The following is a 24,129-nucleotide window of genomic DNA, read 5'->3' as shown; positions in this document are numbered from 1 at the left end:
GCCGTGGCCGCTGGGCCTGCGCGTCCGGAGCCTGTGCTCCGCAACGGGAGAGGCCACAGCAGTGAGAGGCCCACGTACCGCAAAAAAAAAAAAAGAAAGAAAGAAAGAAATGGATAGTATATTTGGATCTACACACTTTAGATGTTTTTAGACTAGCCTTTAAGCATAGAAAAAAATTCATAAATATTCACTAACTCACCATTCCTATTATTTTTCTGAGCTCCATCAACAGAAGTCAAATTGTTATGATCTGTTTGCTCTTGTGGAGCACTTTCAATATCAGTATCATTTTCTTTTTCCTCAATTTCTGGATTTGTTGCTCCTTCCTATAAAAACAAAACAAAACAAACACCTCATTCCAGAAAACATCATATTCATTCATTTGGTCATTCAATCAATCAGTAAGACCACAAACATTTATTGGATATATCAAATCATCGGCACTATCCTGGGAGAAAAGCTGGAAATATAAATAGAAGACCAATTCTGCTCTGTATTCTAGGAGAAATAGAGCTACATGAAAACAAGTAAGAACAGCAAAGTATCAATCAAAAGCTCTACAATTGATGTGAACAGAGTACAGGAAGGGCACAAGGAAAGAGGAGTCAGCTGTATCTGGGTAGCTCAGGAAATGCTGCAAAGACAGGTCTGTGTCTTAAAAGACACACACAGTGTAGAGCAGGGACGTGAAGGGGATTCTAGAAAGGGCATCCTGAGCAAAAGGACAAGGCGTGAAACAACATAACAAGTCACGTGGAAAACTAGAACACAGTTACCGGGAATGGTATGGAGAGACAAAACTGGAGGATCAGAGCCAAACCAAAAAAAGCAAGTGTCCTCCTAGAACATGAACTTTCTCCTTCATGTGATGGGGATCCACTACATAAGTAGAGGTGTTACATCTTCACAAATATATTTTAGAAAGGTCACTCTGGCAGCAACGTAAAGATGAACATCAGGGGAGCAAAACTAGAAAAGAGCATTTCAAAATTATAAGTGAGAAAGTAATAGGAAATGAAAAATGGTAAGCAGGTAGAAAATACTGAACTTGATGAGCAACAGGATGTGGTGATTTCAGGGAGGGATGGAGTCCAGGATTTTTCCTGCTTTGGTATTTCAGTGATGTTATCTACTAGGATGGGGAAGACAGATGACAGAGTAGCTTACAAAGAGTCAGGAAAGAGGAAAGCATCAGGGACAATGTCTTCAGTTTGGGGCATAACAAATTTGAGGCACCCAGGGGACTTAGAGGAAAGATTTGGATAAATGCATTTGGATTAGTAATAGATAAACTTATTCAGGAAAAGCATATGATGTTAAGATAAATATCTGTAAAATATACTAACCTGGTGTAATTAAATGATGCAAACCTATGCAGAGTTCTGAACTTTTGAAAATATAAACAAGTCTGGGGAAGAAAACTATGAGATTCAATTTTTCGATTATATATTGCAACATTTGTTTAAGGATATAAAATATACTCTTTCATGAATATGCGCAAATATTCATTTCTGGAATATTATAGCAATAAGCATTTTTAAGTTTAATGAAAAGATTTAATTGTAAAACACCAACTCAAGAGACTACAGGAAAACTCCTTTTCAAAAATTAATCGTAAAAGATAAGTTTTAAATTGTAGAAGAGAATGTTTATGTGATTATGGAATTATGAGGCATTTTTAAGTACTACTATGATGTACGGAAGAAATATAAAACCCTATTTTAAAATTCACATGGTTTCCTTATTCACCTGTGAACAGCACGCTAATAACTCTTACTATCTACGCCTTATAGAATGGCAGTTAAAGATTGGGGAAATGATATAGAACTAAAAAAAATTAGTAAAACTATGATTATCCAAGTTGGAGATTTAAAAGTTCTCAGATACATCTATGATTAACAAACAGGACCCAATATTCACATGAGGGAAGAACAAAGGGACTAAAAAATCAAGTAACCAGGATTGCTGGGTTTTAGATATGAAAAAATTTACATGTTAGTTTAACTTGTATAACAAAATTTTTACATGCTAGTTTAACCATAAATACTGAAGTTAATAAAGTTTCTCAAGAATAACATGAAATGTACCTACTGCTGGAGATATTTTAAAAAGTAAAAAATTATCTTGCAAAGATAATTTTGTACACTCTTCTGGTAATTTTTCCTTCCTTATTATTTTATAATAACAAGTAGTTTATATTAGAAAAAAATCATCAATTGTACTTTCATTCATTTGATGTGTGTATATGTGCCCATTATGTGCAGATATTACTAGGAAAAGATAAATCAGAATCTCTCAGAAAAAATGATTTCTATATTTTTTTCTTTAATACTGTTGCAGTTTAAAATTTTCTCATTTAATGACTTGAAATTAAGAACCTCATTTACACAATTAGAAATTATAATCTTAGTGAAAGACTAGATAAAATATTTATTTACTTCCTCTTTGTTTATTCTCAAAAAGATCTAAAACACCTACCAAGAGGATTCCAAACAGTAAGATAAATTAGTTAAGTATATACCAAACAGTAAGTAAGAAACCACAAGAAACAGAAGGGCCCCAAATTCTTAATTCATAATAAATCTGATAAGGCCTAAAACAGAGCTCTTCTTGCATTATCTATGAACAAAGGTTTTGCTAGATTAAATATAAGACATAACCTTATTAATTTAAAAGTGAGAATTTTTTAAAAAGGAAAAAACTTCAAATTAAAACTAACTTCCACATGGAACTATATTCAATACCTTGTAATCAACTATAATGGAAAAGAATTGGAAAGAATATAGATATATACATATATATGTATAACCAAGTCATTTTGCTGTACACCTGAAACTAACACAGTATTGTAAATCAATTACACTTCAATTAAAAAACAACAACAACCAAAAAAAGGTAAGGATCAAATTCTCTTTCAGTTCTTCATAAAAATCAACTATATGTCATTCAAAAGAGTATGAGCATTTTTTCCCATGACCTGATTTTCTCTTGTTAATTTGAATTTGAAATAATTTCTATCATATTTTATAATATAGAGTTCCTGCTCTCACTTAACCCCACTATTTCTGTTGTTTGTATAATAATCTCTCTCATCTTGACCCTCATTCAATCTTTAAATTCATCTTGTCCTTCTTAAATGAATTATTCCCCTTCATCCCCCTCCCCATCTTCATATTCATCTAGTTGTTCTTTCTAGTTGCTTTCTCATTCTTTCCTTTCATAATGGCATACTTCAGAATGGTTTACTGCCACCAACGTTCATAAATCTCAATCCTGCACATATATTACTCTTGTTATTACACTGTTTTCTATCATGATCTTGAGGAATTCCATTTCTGTAAGGGATCCTTTTCATCACTGTAAGAATCAGGGGGCTGGTATGTGAAAAAGCACAGAAAAAAAAAGTTAAAAACAAAACAGAACAACTTACCTTTGTAAGACCAAGGCCTGCTAAAGACTTGAGAGGTTTTGGGAGAGGTTCAGGTGATGGGAAAGCAGGATGAGTGACCCCCTGGATTGATGGTTTGGGAAAGGTTTTGGCCACATCTTCATTTCCACTATCAGAACTATTGTGCTCAAAGAAGGTTCTCTCTTCTGGTCTCACGATGCCACATTTTGCTTCTACTATAGTGAAAACAAGGTGGAGTACATGAGAACATCCGTAATTTCAAATCAGTGAATAACACAAGAAGGACAGTCTTCAAATAACTTACTGTTTTTCTTGGATTGCTGAAAAGCACTCATTAGCTTTGTTAAACTTGGTTTCAGGACATTCTAGAGAAGAAAACAAGAGCTTTAAGAATAAGAAGTATTGGGAATTCCCTGGTGATCCAGTGGTTAAAACTCCATGCTTCCACTGCAGTGGGCATGGGTTCAACCCCTGGTCGGGGAAATAAGATCCTGCACTGCTTGTGGGATCTTAATTCCCCGACCAGGGATTGAACCTGGGTCCTTGGCAGTGAGACCGTGGAGTCCTAACCACTGGACAACCAGGGAATTCCCTGAATATACGCTTAATGGAATGCTTCAGAAAACACAGCGAAATCCCTTCATAATATGGATTTTGAGAAACAGAATTTTAATTTCTAAATTTCCATAATTTCGACTGTTATTTTAGGCTTAATGCAGAACCAAAGACAGAAACAGAGAAAAAAAAAGCTCTCTCCTAACAACTCTATGATACCAAAATAAAAATTGTCCAAGAAAAAAGAACTAGATGATATATGCTACATAGTTTTGGAACTGAAAGGCCCCAGGAAAATTCTATGATTATTACAGTAAGTAACTGTATCCACTAAAGATTTCATTTAAGCATGAGTATATATAAATCACGTCAGTATGGTTGAAAAGTCACAGTAAGAATCCTTATCCTTGACCAAATTTCGTATTTCCTCCCTTGTGGGAAAGTGCTTCCCAATACACTTTTCCTCTCACTATCTACTTCCCAGCCCATTTCCTCTTCAGCCCTGACCTTCAGTATTTAGCAAAGTAAAAAAAAAATTCAACTAGTCATATTTTTATAAAATGGTTTGCTCTGACCAACTTTCTACTACAAACATAAAACAATGAGGTAGACCACTGCTAAACTTTAAAAGTTAATACTACACAAAACTAAATTCAAAGCAGGAAAACTAATTTCACAGGAGAGAACTTTACCTTGGTATCAAAATCTAAGTCTTCATCCTCTGATGTAGGCCATGAATCATCAACACCAGGTTTGTTGGAAAGGCTTCAGAGCAAAAATATATAACAAAAATGAGTGACTTCATTTCTTTAACCGAAAACAAACAAACAAAATCAAGTGAAAGGTTGGTTATCTATATATTAAATGATGTTTTCTGACATCATTAAAATGTGGCCTCTGTTTTGGAAAAGCTTTTAGTTACCTATTTCTGCTTCCATCTCTCCCAACCTATGAAATATCTAGCTAAGACCCATTCTTAGTTCCCATAACAAAGGGTGACAGCCAATATACTGGCAGAGCCTAAGAATAATTTGTTTTCACCAAAAGTCCTAAAACCTGAACTGAAAACCCAATTAATGGGTAACATAACTTTTGTTTACCAGAACTGGAACAAACCTGATGACCTAAAACAAAGTAGAAGGATATGCTGTTCCTTCTCCATTGTCCGTGCCTGGTTCAAAGAGTAATCTGTGTCCATCAAAAATGGCAGTCTTGGTTCTCCAGCAGGGAAACCACTTATTAAAGAAGGCTCCCGGGGCTATCCCGATGGCGCAGGGGGTTAAGAATCCACCTGCCAATGCAGGGGACACGGCTTCAAGCCCTGGTCCGGGAAGATCCCACATTCCGTGGAGCAGCTAAGCCCGTGCACCACAACTACTGAGCTTTCACTCTAGCGCCGGCGAGCCACAACTACTGAGCCCACACGCCACCACTACTGAAGCCCGCATGCCTAGAGCCCATGCTCCGCAGCAAGAAAAGCCACCACAATGTGAAGCCCGTGCACCACAACGAAGAGTAGCCCCCACTCACCGCAACTAGAGAAAGCCCGTGCGCAGCAATGAAGCCAAAAATTAAATAAATCAATAAATAAATGTATTAAAAAAAAAAGAAGGCCCCATTCCTTCCCTTTACTCTAAAACAGTACAGGGAGTCCCCTGAAATGTTTGAAAGTTAAATGTACAAAAGTCAAAGAACAAATTTATATGTCTAATTTATATGTTAAACCATTCCCAGAGAGATTAAAACATTAAAAATTATAAAGCCTACTTAGTTTTCCTATACAGGTCCTGCCTTATTCAGGTCCACATGAATAGCTAGCTCTTAAAAACCCTCATAGGCACTCAGATCCCCAAGCAGAGACAGTGCTGTAGAAACAGAGTCCTGGCAGCTGTGCCTCTCTTTCCCTATGTACTGCCTAAATATCTTCCTTCCTATAGGCTCCCCTCCCAAATCACCCCTGTGCCTCACCCCTGAGGCCTGCTCAATGGCAGTCTCCAACCTTTAAGATTTCAGCCTGTGAAGGCAATGGTTCCTGAATCAAGGATGGGCTCGGGATTTCCCTGGTGGCACAGTAGTTAAGAATCTGCCTGCCAATGCAGGGGACACGGGTTCGAGCCCTGGTCTGGGAAGATCCCACATACCCCAGAGCAACTAAGCCTGTGCGCCACACTATTGAGCCTGTGCTCTAGAGCCCATGAGCCACAGCTACTGAGCCCACGTGCCACAACTACTGAAGCCCGAGCACTCTGCAACAAGAGAAGCCACTGCAATGAGAAGCCCGTGCACCACAACGCAGAGTAGCCCCTGCTCGCCGCAACTAGAGAAAGCCCACGCACAGCAACGAAGACCCAATGCAGCCAAAAATAAACAAATAAACAAATGTATTTATTTTAAAAAAAAAAGAAAAGAAAAAAGACTCTAGAAAAAAAAAAAACTTCAGAGAACCAGGCAAGGGTACTACCCTGAAGGGAAAACCAAAACCAGACTGGGAAGGCAGTAAGTAGAGAAATCAACTAGACAGATGCTCTATGTAGATGTTGAATTTAATTAACATAACATGGTCTATAGGCAGATACTCTTCTCTTATAGAAAACTAATTCACCTTAAGGAGAGTAGACATCATTATATCTAAGGAGACCTGCCTAATGAGGTCTTGCTTGTATAAAACCCTATGGTTCTGAGGCCTCAGCTACCTGAGATCTGCCATAACACCTTAATGGTAAATACAAGGTACTAGTTACCACTGCAATTGTCAAATATAGCAGGACAAAGGCTTGGACTAACCAGGCTTCTTAGGAAAACTCTAAATCAGAGTTAGTACATAACTAAATTTGACTTTCTGAGTTGATCTGATTTGGGTCTGTATCTTGACCCCAGTGCTACACGGGTACTTATCAATCTCTGCTGAAGGACATGAGAGTGGATCTGAGGCTGACCGTCACATCACAGGTCAGCAACTTGTTGTCTATGGAATCATGGGTCAATTAACCAAGCCCTCCAAACCACAGCTGCCTAATTAATTAAAGTAAGCTATATAGCACAGCTACTTTGTAAAGCGATTGTGATGACTCTATGATGTAACAAATTTAAGCACATAATACAGTGTCTAACCCAGAGTAGAACACTCAACAAACATTAGTTTCTTTTCTCCATGTTCCCTTAGTTAAACATACAAGTTTTAAAAATCCATAAGATCCTACCTGCTTAAAGACTCTTCTTCAGAATTCTTAACCACTGTTAAAGGAAAAAGTAAAACACATTTTAAATCAACAATAGAAAAATACAGAATATTAAAAGTGTAAGACTGATGCTTTGTTAAAAAGTATCCCTCTGTGGGCTTCCCTGGGGGCGCAGTGGTTGAGAATCTGCCTGCCAATGCAGGAGACACGTGTTCGAGCCCTGGTCCGGGAAGATCCCACATGCCGCAGAGCAACTAAGCTCGTGTGCCACACTACTGAGCCTGAGCTCTAGAGCCCACGAGCCACAACTACTGAGCCCGCGTGCTGCAGCTACTGAAGCCTGCACACCTAGAGCCTGTACTCCGCAACAGAAGCCACCACGATGAGAAGCCCGCGCGACGCAAAAAAGGGTAGCCCCCACTCCCGCAACTAGAGAAAGCCTGCGTGCAGCAACGAAGACTCAACGCAGCCAAAAATAAAATTAATTAATTAATTAATTTTAAAAAAAGTATTCCTTTGTAATCACACCTGGACAGTATACTAGAGTGAATGCTGATTATACCACTGCTAGGCAATTATGCATGAGAGCCATTTCCCCTCCTTTACATTTATCATATGCAAAAAAAAGAACAGTATTTATCAAAATTTGTTACCTAAAAGTGAAGTGCTGTTTACAATGACCATAATCCTAACCAAACTGTGAGACTGACAGAAAATGGTATCATTAGTAGAATCAGTACCATAAACTGACAATAGCAAACTTAAATAGCATGATATTTCTGGACTACCATCACTCAGAGCAGTGCGTACAGAATACATGTATTTTGCCATCACGTAACACAACTTCTCCGGCTCTTCAGTTCAGGGTGAAAACGCCCTGTCACAAGGAAGCCTGGTCTACAGGCGCTGTACTTTAGAGCATGGCAAAACACAGGAAACAAACTCTTTCTGGCCCTATTTCCAATTGCAAGATAAGCATGAAAGACTTTGTAATTCCAGTTTTATAAAGGATAATCTCCTGAAAGGGAGGCGGGGGAGGGCAAATGGGGTCAACTGGATGGTGAGGATGGAGAAGTTGAATTTTTTTTAAGTTTTCAATATATATACATTTTAAAAATATAATCTCTTGAGACTGTCTCCTTCCATTGCTCGACAGTCTATCTGGACCCACCACCACATAGAGCAGCATGGTCCAAACAGTTAGTGCTGTGTAGTAGTGAGGGATGTCATTTTTCTCAACCCTTCCCATTATGTGGCAAATGATTATAGAAATCATGCTTTTTCAGCTTGTAAGGCATATGTCATTGTTTCTTAAGCTGATGAACAAAAAAAGGGAGGGAGGGGAGGAGGGAGGGAGAGACTCTGGTACTGCTGGACAACATTTCACATGTGTTGTCATAATCTGATGCTGGGGGAACGAAGCACACGCAGTAACTCCACAGGGAGAGGACACCTGCAAGCTTGCGCCTGGTTTCCTTCAGACTTCGCACCGTGCGCCTTTTCCCTTTGCTGAGTTTGCTTGGTATTCCTTCACTGTAATAAATCACAAGCATGAGTACAACCACATGCTGAGTCCTGGGAGTTCTATGGAAGAGCCGAACCTGGTGTGGTTTGGGGAACCTCTCAAACAGTTGCATTGTTAACATGAAGTCTGTATTATTTGGGTGGGTGTGTTATATGTGATTACAGTCAGGTTATTTCACAGAATAACCTTCCTCAAATCTGTTTTTCTTGATATTTGCCTGTATTTCTATACACATTTGAATAAAGGCATAAAAGGGATAGATGAAACAGTGACATCAGAAAGTAATTGAAACAAACCACAATCCTATTTCAACCAGAAAAAAACCAAAGAATTCTGATGATTGATAATATGTTCTAAAGTATGAAAGTTCCTATAAAGAAAATGAAAAGATCAGTTAATTTTCTCCAACTAAGCAGGATTTAATTCCTCACAGTTGACTCCCAGGTTTTTTGTTTTGTTTTTGTTTTTGTGGCCACACCGAGCGGCATGCAGGATCTTAGTTCCCCAGGGATCAAACCCATGCCCCCTGCAGTGGAAGCAAGAAGTCTTAACCACTAGGCCACCAGGGAAGTCCCACTCCCAGGTTTTGACAACTCTGGGAAAACGCGGGCAAGCGTACTCACCAGGCCAGACTGTTTTTGCTGACCCTGCGTGGGCAGCTGCCGCTGTTATGAAAAACTTAGGTAGGACCTTGGTAGATGTGATGATTTTTCCATATTTGGACATCAGAAGTACCACTCATGTAAAAAGTAGATGTTATGACTCTTAAATTGTCCTTATGAAAAGGTTACCACCAAAGAACTTTTAAGAGTTAAATCCAACTTTCTTTTCAGTAATTTTACTTGATATAATTGATACTCCCTCCTTGAAATTTTCATTAAAAAATTTTTTTGCAACATCACCACCATCCTCTCCTACTTTTCTTTTTTTTGTTTTTCCTTTTTAATTTTTATTTTGAATGAGAGTTTTATTTAGCACACTCAGATGAACAAATATAGGAACTGATCTACCACACGCCACAACTAGAGAGGAGCCCGCACACTGCAACAAGGGGTCTGCACGCCACAACTAAGACCTGACGCAGCCAAAATAAATAAATAAATAAATACTTTTTTAAAAAATAGAGACTGATCTATGTGGAATAATGCTACTTCCCTCCATCTCAAGACCCTCAGTCCTCAGTTAAGGGCTTTGTAATTCCACTGATATCTTTTCGTCATTGGCTGGTACTCAAATTCCTTGAGGAGGATCCCCGCAGTATGTGACTCAGATTGTCCCCAGCAGACCTTCCGTTTGTCCCGCTGTGGAGCTCAGTGCCTGCCCTACTTTTCTCCAGCCCCTCCTCAAGTGTTCTTTACCAACCATCCCCACAGCACCCTTTCTGCACCAGCAAAACTGAACTGCTCATAAATCCTGCCAAGTCCACTCGTACATCTCAGCCTGTGCACTGCTGTTCTTTCTGCAAAACATGTGATCTTGATAGATGTTCCTCCAGCCAAACGCTGTCCTTCTGCCTCTTTACCTGGCAAACTTCTCCTCACTCTGCACGCTTACCTTAAAGTCCACGCACTTTTTAAAAACTCTAATTCCTCACCATGGACTTAAAATATCTGGCACATATGAAACACCAACTTAAAAAAATACATAAAGACAATTTATAAACTCCTAGTGGGCTCTGGGACATAGTAAGCACAGAATAAAGTATACTAAATAATAAAAATGATCATTATAATAACAAGCTCCTAGAGGGCAAGGACTGTGTTTTTTATTATTTTTTAAATTTTTGTTTTAATTTTTTTTTGCAGTACGCGGGCCTCTCACTGTTGTGGCCTCTCTCGTTGCGGAGCACAGGCTCCGGACGCGCAGGCTCAGAGGCCATGGCTCACGGGCCCAGCCGCTCCGTGGCATGTGGGATCTCCCTGGACCGGGGCACAAACCCGTGTCCCCTGAATCGGCAGGTGGACTCTCAACCACTGCGCCACCAGGGAAGCCCAAGAACTGTGTTTTTTTTGTTTTGTTTTGTTTTGTTGCGGTATGCGGGCCTCTCACTGCTGTGGCCTCTCCCGTTGCAGAGCACAGGCTCCGGACGCGCAGGCTCGGCGGCCATGGCTCACGGGCCCAGCCGCTCCGCGGCATGCGGTATCCTCCTGGACCGGGGCATGAACCCGTGTCCCCTGCATCGGCAGGTGGACTCTCAACCACTGCGCCACCAGGGAAGCCCAAGGACTGCGTTTTTTAAATGCTTGCATCCTGTGACATCAGAATAGTGCCTAGTACCTAAAAGATACTTGATAGTTATTTGTTAAGTGGACAAATTAACAAATAGATAAGAATATTTTCTTTGAAAATTCCATTTAAAAAAATACTGAAATTAACCAGGGACAACTCTATTATGAGCACCTTGAAGACCAAAGCTCTATTTCATTTCTGTATCTCCTCTAACGTGTAAAACCAACCTACAGAAGTTCTTTGATGGACAGAGGTCTACTATGTTAGAGGTGTCCTCATACAGATTGTACAATGTGCTAGGTGCCACATCTAGGGAACACAATAGTGTATTTCTTAATGTGAAGTATCTTTGTGCTTTTATTAGAATTTGCTGAGTCTCCAGTTGGGCTATTTGAATACTATGATAATCCTTTAACTAATGGCAACAGAGCATCTCGTTCTAACAAAATTATAGTGTCATGACAATTATCCAACACACAGAAGAAAACATCTGGTTCTAATGAAGTCAGCCTATCTCACTCTGTTTGGACTTGTGAGGAATGAAGTTGGTAATAGCGAGACCTCGCTGGTACAATAATATGGAAAACAACCAGTGCTTTGCTACCAGGCATTGCTTTTCTGACTTCTGTACTATCGGTAGGTAGCTTTCAAAAATAATCTCTTCTTGGTACACTGCACACTGGCTCAGCTTTGCAGTTCTTCTTGTTTGCCATTTGTTTAAAGTACCAGGAAGGTACTGTTGAGTTCCCAGGCTTAAAGATGGTAACTTTTTTAGCCTTAGCCACACACACCCTCCCCGACACACTCAAAAACCTTATGGAGAGCCCACATCTTAGCCCAGATCTTCACGATGAGTTACCCTTTGAGGCTCTTACTTGTCTTTTCTGCTAGCAGATGTCAATGGGAACCGTTTTAGGCTATCAGAGAGGTTCAAATGCTCCTGCCGGGGGAGAGCAGACTTTCCTTTTTCCTTTGTTACCAGACCTGAACCTCAAGGCTGCATTATATCCTGTGGGGCACTTTTTCTTAGGTTGTGGAAGGTCCCATATCATCCTCCTCAGAGTAGTGGGTGCCAGCCTGCCTGAGGCTAATCACTATACAATAACTAATATTCATGTGATTATAGAGGAAACATACAACGTACTAACCAAAAAATCTTTTTTCTTATTTACGCAAAGATTTAATATGGGATTTTAGGGGCCATGATTAAATATGTGGATTTCTTTTCAGACAATACTGTCTGATTTTAAATTACCTACAATTAACTTCTTAAACAATTCTGAATACTAGACTATTAAGAAATTAATTTAAAAAATAAAAAAATACATGCAGTTTACACACTGGTTTTTTTCATTGCTTTTTCATTATTAAAACTTCCTCACTCTTACTTTATCTATGGTAGGGTCACCAAGAGTAATTCACTATCAGACGTCTTACCTGGGTTGCTATTTTGAGAAGGAGTTTTAGGTCTCTTTTCTTCTTTATATTCAGAAATCAGTTGGCAGTTGCTATGTATTAAAAATGTGATAAATAACATTACTATTTTAATACTAATATGAAAAACAATTACCAAATATATTAAATTCTTTGATCACTTCAGACAATGTCAGAGCTATTACCAAAACTTCGATTGTGGGACTTCCCTGGTGGCGCAGCAGTTAAGAATCCGCCTGCCATTGCAGGGGACACGGGTTCGAGCCCTGGTCCGGGAAGATCCCACATGCTGCAGAGCAACTAAGCCCGTGCGCCACAACTACTGAGCCGGAGCTCTAGAGCCCGCGAGCCACTACTGAGCCCACGTGCCACAACTACTGAAGCCCACATGCCTAGAGCCCGAACTCCACAACAAGAGAAGCCACCGCGATGAGAAGCCCGCGCACCGCAACAAAGAGTAGCCCCCGCTCACCACAACCAGAGGAAGCCCGCGTGCAGCAACAAAGACCCAATGCAGCCAAAAATAAATAATATATAAATTAATTTGTAAAAATCATATTAAAATCCCAATGTGTGTGTCCTTTCATAGGTTTAACATTCTAATGTTGCAGTTTTCAGGGAAAACGTCAGTAATCAGGGTGATTAGCTGTCCTTTCTTGGTGGTTTGTAATTCAGGGACTCTCAGCTATTCTATAATTTGTAACTGAATTTATTTATAAATATATGACCTCATTAAATTAGATAACATAACTGCCCCCCATTATTGCAGCTAATCGCACCAAGAGTAGAAAACTAATCGAAGTCCAGGCCTGGCTTGGACCACTACTACTCCTTCTCTACCTACTCAAACTCTGAACCAGCAGATCTTTCTTAGAAGGATGCTTAAGCTCCATGTTCATCGCCAGTTCACTTGGAAGACATAACCCTACTTTTACCATGGATGCTGACAAGTCCTGGACGGGGCTTACCTCTCCTAATGCCAACTAACCTACTTGAGATTCAGGGATTTCTGGTGAATGGGTTCCTTATGAGGCAGAATCTGAAAATACTTTGAAGGCTGAGGCAGATGTAAATAATTTAGAAGATTTTCATTATCATGGAAAACAGATCACTTGAGGGGCCAACCTCAGTTATGGAATCTCAGGCAAGCTGGCACCCACTACTCTGAGGAGGATGATATGGGACCTTCCAGAACCTAAGAAAAAGTGCCCCACAGGATATAAAGCAGCCTTGAGGTTCAGGTCTGGTAACAAAGGAAAAAGGAAAGTCTGCTCTCCCCCGGCAGGAGCATTTGAACCTCTCTGACAGCCTATAACGCTTCCCATTGACATCTGCTAGCCTCAAAGGGTAACTCATCGTGAAGATCTGGGCTAAGATGTGGGCTCTCCATAAGGTTTTTGAGTGTGTCGGGGAAGGGGTGTGTGGCTAAGGCTAGGAGGCCCAGGCGCCAGAACTGGGTGCTGGTGCTTTGGAACAGTGGCTGAGCTACAGGCATATGTATGAGAACTAAAAAAGTTGTCACTTTGAAGTCTAAGTGTGCATCACCATGAAAACTGAGGAATCTGAATCAGCAAGGGCATCCTGGGAGCAAAGGTCAATCGTGACCCGACTGCAGGACCGGTTTCTTTTTTTCTTTTAAAATTATTAAAGGTCTTTAGAGAGCAACATCCAGACTCCAGATCCAGCTGCCAAGGAGACCCTGCTAAGACCAGTTTTAGTAGCAACACTGCAGCAACAGAATCAATGCAATCAACAGAATGATGAGAATGCCCTTTTTTTTCCCCTCCAGATGAATTATGGAAGAGGACTGTCTCTTTGATCTTAGGGAATCCCTTAGGTTCTTGCAAAATTTAAGAGGGAGAGTATAGAAGTAAGTCCCCAAGAGAAAATATAGGATAGTCTGCTGAACTAAACACTTCAAGACCCAAATAACAAGTTAGAAAAATCAGAGCTGTGACACTACTTGTACCCCATGCATAGGGGTTACACTTGGAATGAAATGGATAATGTTAGGATCTTTAAGGATATAAAGTCTTAAAGTCCTGAGATAAAGAACCCTGTGCCCACTGCTACATCTAACTCGTCTGGCCTTTTGGCTGGGTTCCAGCTGATGATAGGGAACATCTCACCACCATTCCCAAACTGCCTGCACCAAACTAGAACTCTCACCTGTCACATAACAAGTAACAGTTAAATTATTTTTAACCACAGTTTAGTGATAACTGGCATTTTAATGTAAACACTTACATATGAAAACCATAAATACGAGCATATTCGTCTGCGGTCCTTCCACAGAAATCTTGAGAAAAGACATCAATACCTTCTTGAAGAAGAAGCCTGACTATATTTGTTGAATCATTGTTTACAGCAAGTATGAGGGCTGTTCTAAAATAACAGAGAGATAATTTCACCCTTAGGAACTTTAGCTAACTTACTTTAACAGCTAATTTAATATACTTTACCAAGTTAATATCTTGCCAATCCATGTAGAACTGACCATTTACACGTTCAAGTGTTCATCTTTGTAAATTACCTCCAAGGCTAAAATGAAGGGACAAAAAAGAAGCCTCCTGTCCCACTCGGATGGCATGTAGTAGAAACTGCTAATTGAAAGTCCTTGATGGACAAGAAGCTATGCTGAGGTCACTTATCTGAAGCAGGTGAGTATATAAAGGAAGAATTCCCCATTTCTTCCTTAGTCTGTTATATTATACTTCAAAATCAGCTAGAGGTCAGGTTAAGGATAAGCTATTTGCAGGCTTAAAACAATAATATTAATAATAATGAAATAAAAACAGTCATGGTTGCAGTTAAGGATGCTGATAAGCATGTGCTAGGCACTAAATGAAATACTATATATGTAATCTTTCTTCCACACAACCACCCTTGAAGGATATACTACTATCCTCCTTTTCATAGCAGGAAACATATTTGCTGATAATAAGTAACGTTCCCAAGGTCATACACCTAATAAGTAGGAAAGCTAGGAATTAAACCCAGTCTGAATCTAAAGCCCATCATTTTCCTCTTTATCACCCACCTATGACTTGTCTTCATTGAAGGAAATGTTTATCCAATTAAAGCTATCTTTCTTCCTTCTACCTTCACCAATTAAAAATAAGAATATCAAAATGTACTAGAAATGGGGCTTCCCTGGTGGCGCAGTGGTGGAGAGTCCGCCTGCCGATGCAGGGGACACGGGTTCCTGGCCCGGTCCGGGAAGATCCCACATGCCACAGAGCGGCTGGGCCCGTGAGCCATGGCCGCTGAGCCTGCGCGTCCGGAGCCTGTGCTCCGCAACGGGAGAGGTCACAACAGTGAGAGGCCAGCGTACCACAAAAAAAAAAAAAAAGTACTAGAAATGAAAAAGGATAAAAACTGATGAGCCCACAGTATCTGGTAATAGTGATTAACAATCACTTTGTGATAACCTAATAACATCAGTATTCTTCAAAGAAAGTAATTTAAAGCAAAGAGTCATCCCAAAGACATGCATCTTTTAAGGAAAAATGTATACAAAGTAGAGGTTAAAAAATTATTATTAAAGAATTAAGAAATTCAATACTGTGTCATAAGGTAAATTAAAAAGTAGAATCCATACTTTATAAAGCTAATAAAACTAATATGAAACCCCAGAGCTATTATAAGATCGTATGACCAAAAAAAAGAAAAAAATCAGGTGGCAAATGACATCAGTCAATATTATAAAGGAATATGAATCCTGCTATATTATTTTTCATGATACACAGTCAGAATAATTGCTTTTCGACCTGATGATGTGTTGATTATACATTAATCTCTTCTTACTAATTCAATCTTTCTGTCACCACTCTAGAACAGCACTAAGGTTTTTAAAAAGAAAAAGAACAAACTACTGTACCTTTTCATCTTATCAACTACATGTATATTTGCTTCTTTCTTTACTAAAAATTCCACCATTTGCTGCTTGTTTTCACTTACAGCAAGTAAAAGTGGTGTGAAGCCCTCCTGTAAAACAGAAGAAACACTTTATATAGAATGTACAAAGTTACATGTTTCTAAACTGAATTTTAAAACTTATAATAGATTCTCTGAACTTAAACATCTAATATAGAAAGTAAATAAAAAGGAGCCCCTTCCTTCTCACCCACCCTGTGCTGCTTCCTTCTCTTTAAAATGCTCCTCCTCACTTCTTCACATGATTAACTGCAAAGTCATTCTCTAAAACTCACTTCCAACATTTACCGGTTCCAAGGATCTTTGCTTCTATCACAGTATTTATCAGGTATACTGTAGTTATTTTATTGCTCTATACTAGTCTATACACTCTAAACACTCCTCCAGAGATAATCATTTAACTATTAAATCAACTGCATATTTTAGGAACAATGCTGAGGAGAAAGATATAATACTGTCTGCAACATGCATAACCTATCCAATGATAACCAATTAACCTCATAAGGTTTACAGACAGTCCAATGGGAATATGATTCTTCACATGAACATGTAAAGAAAAGGGTTTTTTTAAAAAACCAACTTATAAATTCTAACTTGAAAAATTCAATCCCATTCTTAGATTCTTTTAAAATATGAAATAGATTAGAAATTAATGACTTTTAAAATCTAGAAATATTTATCAAAATAAACTGTAATACAGGAATTGGAAACACAGATGCTTATGGAGGCAAAGTAGGTGACCCAAGTAAGTGAAGAACCCAGGTGAGGCCAGCAAACTGGAGAACGCGCCCCATACAGAAGGGGCACCCTTTGCACGGCAGACCAAACAGTAGCATGGGCTCAAGGGGGACCAGATTGGATTCCTTAAGAGAAGCCTGAAATGCAGATTTCTGCATGAGTCTCCTAAATTTTAAATGCTGACTCAATTTGTGGAGGAAAGCTAAACACATCCAGGGGCCAAGTTTAGTCTATAGCCCACTTGTGTTTTTATGTTTGCTGTGAGTGTTTCCAAACGGGTGGGTATAAAGCAAATATTTGCATGTAAAACCCTTCCTTTCTTTAGGGCTTCCCTGGTGGCGCAGTGGTTGAGAGTCTGCCTGCCGATGCAGAGGACATGGGTTCGTGCCCCTGTCTGGGAAGATGCCACATGCCGCGGAGTGGCTGGGACCGTGGGCCATGGCCACTGAGCCTGCACGTCCGGAGCCTGTGCTCCACAACAGGAGAGGCCACAACAGTGAGAGGCCGGCGTACCGCAAAAAAAACAAAAAAACTTTCCTTTCTTTAGTATCATGTGTTTTACAAAAAAAAGTGGGTCCCAACGTGTAATAAAAATTGCTATTAAGATTCATAATACCCACTTCAAGAATGTTTCCAATGCCTGTTAAAACTACAATCTATTTCTATAATTCTCCCTGATGTTAACCAAATGGATAATTAGTTCATAAGACTGCTGAAACTAAATTATTAAAACAATTCCTATCTGTACTGTTACTAACTTCATGGGTTTTGATGTTTAAAACTATCATCTTGCTTATGCCAGGGACCAGTGAACCTAACAGACACACTGCAAGACTCTGTCATGCAGCTTTCACCAAAAGAAGGCTCATGCTTTACTCTTACTGCAGTCAGGAAAACCCTGTTTGTGATAAACATCTGTTGACCTAATGACCTGGATGATAACAAAAGGTGCAAAATCCGCAAAGGGTCACACTCTACTTATTAAATGACTCACCATAAGCAAATTTCTAAAGACTCTCTGAGTGCCAGTGAATGATTAGTGGTTGGAAGGAAAAAGGAGTTATTCTTCAAGCCAATAGATATTGCCAATAATATCCCTTTTACCTTCTCAATTACAGAGGCAGAGAAAGATAAAAGTCAGGCTAATATTGTTGGAAAGGAGGGAGTTGATGGAAGTAGCATCTATCAAACTCCAACTCTTCTAGAGATTTCTTATTTTTGAGATCTGTGAATTTATAAATCACACTCATCCATTCCATTGTTCTTAACCAAGGGCTGTAACAGAATCTCGAGGAAATATTTCCAAACACACATGTCCGGGCCTTGCTAGATTTATTCAATCAAAATCTTCAGGGGAGAGCCTAGGCTTGTAAATTTTTTATAAGTTCTCCCAGGTGACTGTGGTTCACGAGCACAATTCTAGCTGAGAATTAGTGTAGCAACCATGTCAGTCTCATCTCTACCCACATGGCCAATTCCTTTTCTCAATTGAGGATTTGAAAAAAAAAAAGAAAAGTGTAAGAGATCAGAGTCACCAAAACTACATTTAATTTTTCTGGGTAAGTAGGTAGAACAGGGACAAGTAAACTGAAAATGCAACTTGATCTCATTACTTATAAACCCTTTACTTCCCATCAAGACATTCTAGATTTGAGAGCAGACTCTAGACTCTTATCTAAGTGGCTGTTTCTGCCAAAACAGGATGTCAGTTAATTATCTGTTCTTCTCCCTTATTTCCCATTTAATCACCACACATTCATTGCCAATCTGATTTCCTCTGAGTCCTCCTAAAATTGATCTCCAGGCAAGGTTACAGTTCACTTAGGCTCTTTCCCCAAATAAGAATTATTATCCCCGAAACCTGAAAAGAACTTTGCCTAAATACATAAACTGAAGGGAAAAGAAAACCCCAAAAACCTCTTCTTGGCATTTCCTAACCGCCAAATTTCCAAATTGGCCCGCGTATTTCTTTTTTTTTAAATTTAATTAATTAATTTATTTTTGGCTGCGTTGGGTCTTCATTGCTGCGCGTGGGCTTTCTCTAGTCGCGGTGAGCGGGAGCTACTCTTCCTTGTGGTGAGCAGGCTTTTCATTGTGGTGGCTTCTCTTGTTGCGGAACACGGGCTCTAGGCGCGCGGGCTTCAGTAGTTGTGGCTCGCGTGCTCTAGAGCGCAGGCTCAGTAGTTGTGGCTCACGGGCTTAGTTGCTCCGCGGCATGTGGGATCTTCCTGGACCAGGGCTCGAACCCGTGTCTCCTGCATTGGCAGGCAGATTCTTAACCACTGAGCCACCAGGGAAGCCCGGCCTGCATATTTCAACTGCTCTCTCCTTTTCCTATTCCTTTTTCCCTCTGAAGCCTTAGGCAATGAGAGAGAAATCATTTTGACATAAATCATTTTTTAATAAAATAGGAACTTGTCAACAGCAGCAAGATTGCTATTATATTGTAAAATGCTTTTGTTTTGTTTGAGTTTTAGGACAAAGTCTATCTCCAAGGCAAGTTTTGCATTTCTCTGTTGTTTTACACTAATCAGAAAAAAAATTTCAGCGGGGAAAAAATATTTGGGGAAAAAAAAAAGTCTTACCTTTAACAAATGCAATGTTTTCACAAATATCTGCCATAGACACATAAAAGAAAGCTATACTCTCTAATGTTTCTTTAGAAATATAATGATTTAAAGTGAAATCTTAGATAATTAAGTTATTTCAAAATATTTTCACTCAGGGAATGCTTGAGCTTCCAAATATGTAAAACTGACCCCATCTATGTCAGCAGAGGGAGTTCCTGGCGGGGCTGCAGTGGGAGGAGGTAATGTGTGTCCCAAAGAAAAAGCAGGAACAGCAGCTTCGCCATCACCTGCTCCCCATGCACAGCTACAACCCTGCTGAGGAGCCACCCGAGGCTGAGCGTGGAAGACCCCAAGGTGTACATGGTGGACCAAATGGCCACCAGCATAAGTGAACACCCTTGCTGGGTGTCAAACACGACCTGCCCCACTTTCCCCGATCTTAGAACCTGGGGTCCTGGAGGGCTCAGGGCCTGCTGCCTGCCCTGGCCACCGGCACTCACCCAGCTCTCCCTGCTGGGTACTGGGTCTCCTTCCTCCTCCCATCCATCCCCAACAGCACCCATTCCCTGAGCCCCTGCAAGCAGCCAGCCTCCACCTCACCTCACTCCCCCCAGGTCTTTGTCTTGTGTGGGCTCTTGAGCCCACCACCCACTCCCAGGCATATCCTAATGGGAAGATTTTCCTTCTGGGGTAGAAGGGTGGCTGGGAGACAGAATTGTGCTCTTTCTGTGAGCACCACCTTTCTCCAGCCCGTGACTTGCCTTTGGAGTTGTTTCCATGGTAACAGGGCCTGATGGGTGGTATTCAGTGTACATATTATTATAGATAAAACATCTGCAGCTAAAACAAACAAAAAAACAACCATGTATGGCAAATATTTTGTAAATATAGTTGAGCTATACCTTGTTGCTTGCTTCAATGTTGGCGTCATGTGAAAGCAGCTTTGCTGCGAGTGATATATTCTGATAAAGGGCAGCATAGTGGAGAGCAGTGTTGCCACTGACGTCCATGACATTTGGGTCGGCACCATGTTCCAGCAGAATAGTTGCACACTCCTCTTCCTGGCATTGTATGGCCTATAAGTGTTATGCCAAGAAACAGACTGTAAATTCTAGGAATTCAAAGTAAACATTCCAGAAGTTTCACCAATTCGTTATATTTAAATGAGATAAATCCATTTTTATTCTAAGTAGTTAAATCAAATCCATCTCACGCTGACATGGTTGGCTACTATGTACCTTCATCAGCGCTGTCCTGTTTTCGTTGTCACAGAGGTTAAGCTGGCATTTTCTCTCCACTAGGAGAGTTACCACTGCCGGATGGCCATTGGCACAGGCCAAATGGAGAGCAGTCCTACGAAACCGAGAGGAGTTTTTAGGAAATTAGTAGTGCACTATTTCAAAACATACAATTGTTCATGTAATTGAAAACATTTAATAGCATGCTATTCCTATCGCTTGAAAACAAATATTTAGTTTTCTTCTGGAGAAAGAACAATATATATTAGCTCTTCTTACTCTCCACATTAACCAAAGAACAACCTGCTTGAATAGAAAAAGCATGACCTTGAGATTCAGCTCAACTTGGGTTTGAATTTGACTATAACTGTGTCACTTATTAGCTGTCACTTAGCCTTTCTGTGCCTCAATTTCCTCATCAACAAAATGGGGATAGAGCAGTAGTTACCTCACAGGACACCACTCTGATGCTTAAATGAGAACCCGTGCAAAGGGTTTAGAACAGTTCCTCGCACAGATAACAGCTCAATAATTATTAGGTAATATTATCATAATTATTACTATTACTACTATTTTACAAGGGCAACATTTCAATTAAGTAAAAGGATATTATACCTCTTTTGAAGATACGTCTTGAGGACTAGAGAGAACACTGTACTTCAATGATTCTAATATGCTCACTTTCTCACAATTTAACATCTCTGACATTGGAATGAAATTTATAATTCACGATGTCTTACAACTATAATTGGTAGCATTTTTTGTTTGTTCAGTTCTCATTTTTCCTGTTGGTCCAATTATCATAATATCTCTGTGCCTAAAGTTGCCATTTTTTAAAATTTAAGTATAGGTGATGTATAATATTATAAATTATGGAACTTCCCTGGTGGCTCAGTGGTGAAGAATCCACTTGTCAATGCAGGGGACACAGGCTCGAGCCCCGATCCCAGAAGATCCCACGTGCCACAAAGCAACTAAGCCCGTGCACCACAACTACTAAGCCTGCGCTCTAGAACCCGCGAGCCACAACTACTGAGCCCACACGCCTAGAGCCCGTGCTCCACAACAAGAGAAGCCACCACAATGAGAAGCCCGTGCACGGCAATGAAGACCCAACACAGCAATAAATAAATTATTTTTTTTAAAGATACGGGATTGTATCTGAAGAATTTTTAGTCCAGAAGTTGATCTGTCATGAGAATTATTTTCCTCATTATGCACTTCTCTGTAACATATAACATTACGGTATAAAAATGTGTACATTAAAAATAAGATGCTGTTCATGTTTAATTTCGTTTCTGTGATTACTGACATTCAGCCAAATGACTTTAAAACTGTCAGTAAAGTGCTCTATAAGGGGAATCATGAGCGGGTCCGAAACCAGCTAAGGCTTTTGCTGCCTATAAAGTCTGCGGGGCGCGGGACCCCACGTAGGTGTCCACGAGCCTCGGAGGGGAAACTGACAGCAGGGGCCCCACCCAGGCCCGCCCCGCCTCCTCCCGCCCGCCCCGGTTACCTGTTCATCTTGTCCCTGTCGTTCAAGCCATTCTTCCCAAGCAACAGAATCTGCTGCACTTTGGCTACGTTGCCCACGCTGGCAGCTTTGTGGACCTTCCCGAGATCCTTGGGTCGGATGTGGTACTCGGGCCGGGAGTTGACCCGATTACCGCTCTCTCTCCGCGGGGTGGTGGAGGAGCCGAAGAGCGACTCGCCCTTCTTACTTCCGAAGCCAAAAATCTTCTTCATCGCAGAGCCTACACGCTTCAGACACACCTCACCTCCCCCTCGGCTTCTCACAGTCTCCTGAGCCTAACACTAGCGGTACAGATAAGCCAACGCGGTCTAGCCACAACATCCCAGCTGGGAAGCTCCGCGGTTTCTCATCTTTCAGCCCAGAATAACCGTAGCCAAGCGATACAGCTAAACACAGTGCGCGTGCACGCCTTGTAAGACGGCGTCACTGCGCTTGCGCACAGAGGCACGGAGCGCAGGAGTGCCCAGTGCGCATGTGCGAGGTCCAACCGTCACAAATCTCTGCGATTGTTTGTGGGACGCGCTGGGTTGTTTTCCAACGATGGTGCGAGCTGGCTGGGCGTTTCTGGACATTTGGAAATTTTAGAATCTCCCGCGAGAGAGTCGTCTTCGCATGCGACTGGGGCTAGAGTGGCGTGGAGCTTCAGGATGCAGAAGGTCTCGTCCCCCAGAGAGCTCCCCTAAAAATACTCTGTAAATCTCCTTATCCCTCAGTTTATTCCTTTCCACATCCCTCTGGGCCCCAGGCTTTCTCCATGGAATTTAACAGATGTAACTACAGAAAGCTGTTTTCATGGTTCCAGAGATTGTGGCGACAGGTGTCATCAAGTGCAAACTTAGGAGAAACCAACGCAGTTTCTCCAGATGAAATGAAGACGCGTTTCCGCGTGCCTCCTGACCCTCCCCTGTGGCCCAGCGTTCCGTCTGCACATTTTCTTCACCTATATTTTAGTGTTTGCTTTTATTTTCCCCTAATTAAGTCTCTAAATTCAAGATTTATTTTGGAGCATGGTGTACCATATGAGAACTTTTTAAAAAATGGTTATCCACTTGTCCCAAACAATCCATCTTTCCTCACCTAGTTTACCCCTTAATCTTACATTTAATTCTCGGATGTTTTTTCTGTTTCTGGGTTTTCCATTCTGGTCTGCTTCTTCTAGCGTCAGTAGTCTGTAAAATATAAATACCTATTACAGGTCCAAGGTTTCCCTCCTTAGTCTTCCTTTTCAGTATTCTCTTGGAAATGTTTACCTCTACATTATTTGAGATGAATTTTTAATCACTATGCCAAGCTAAAGAGAGATCTTAGTGAGATTTTGATTGTAATTAGGTGAAGAGAATTTTAACTGAGAATCAGTCTCTTGTATCAGTGTATCCAGGTACATGTTATGTCTCTCAATTTGTCTTATTTTATGTCCTTCATTAGCCTTTGGTAGCTTTTTTCATTATGTAAATCCTGTACACTTCTTGATATATCTGTATCTGGGCGCTTTTTTTTCTGTAATGGTATATTATTCTTTCATTCTAATTTGTAAACGATTATTGTTTGGTATCTGTGTATTCGTTTGACAACAAGAGTGAAGAACTTTTTTAAGCTATAATTTTGTAACAGGAGAAAGAGTTGATAGTTTCTGGCAGTACTTAAGGAAGGCACAAACTGGTTGGTATAGATTGAAGAATATTGAAGAATAGTATGCAGATGAAAAAAATCAAATAGAATGCAAACAAGTACTCTGTTTTTTATTGAAGTATAAGATCGTTGCTACAAATTTAAAAAATCAAT

At 40.3% G+C, this 24,129-nt stretch overlaps 2 protein-coding genes across 2 annotated transcripts in view; one reads left to right on the top strand and one right to left on the bottom strand.

The window, feature by feature from the left end:
* LOC132488546 (ankyrin repeat domain-containing protein 26-like) overlaps positions 1-22,760 on the bottom strand; it is a 145,026-nt gene extending 122,266 nt beyond the window's left edge. Inside the window, 11 exon segments of the mRNA XM_060096844.1 lie at positions 200-326; positions 3,431-3,624; positions 3,714-3,774; positions 4,657-4,729; positions 7,165-7,198; positions 12,335-12,405; positions 14,579-14,716; positions 16,212-16,318; positions 20,478-20,651; positions 20,814-20,928; positions 22,330-22,760. Of these exon segments, the coding sequence (XP_059952827.1) occupies positions 200-326; positions 3,431-3,624; positions 3,714-3,774; positions 4,657-4,729; positions 7,165-7,198; positions 12,335-12,405; positions 14,579-14,716; positions 16,212-16,318; positions 20,478-20,651; positions 20,814-20,928; positions 22,330-22,559 (1,324 nt within the window). The 5' untranslated portion in view covers positions 22,560-22,760.
* A 73-nt stretch (positions 22,761-22,833) lies between these two features.
* Positions 22,834-24,129, top strand: part of LOC132488545 (ankyrin repeat domain-containing protein 26-like) — a 114,357-nt gene continuing 113,061 nt past the window's right edge. The window contains 1 exon segment of the mRNA XM_060096843.1: positions 22,834-23,003. The gene's annotated coding sequence lies outside the window, so the exon portion shown is untranslated.

The sequence above is a fragment of the Mesoplodon densirostris genome, chromosome 4 (genome assembly GCF_025265405.1).
Source record: "Mesoplodon densirostris isolate mMesDen1 chromosome 4, mMesDen1 primary haplotype, whole genome shotgun sequence".
In the NCBI taxonomy this organism is placed as follows: Eukaryota; Metazoa; Chordata; class Mammalia; order Artiodactyla; family Ziphiidae; genus Mesoplodon; species Mesoplodon densirostris.
Note: the sequence above shows the minus strand (reverse complement) of the source record. Positions and strands in the feature narration are given on the sequence as shown.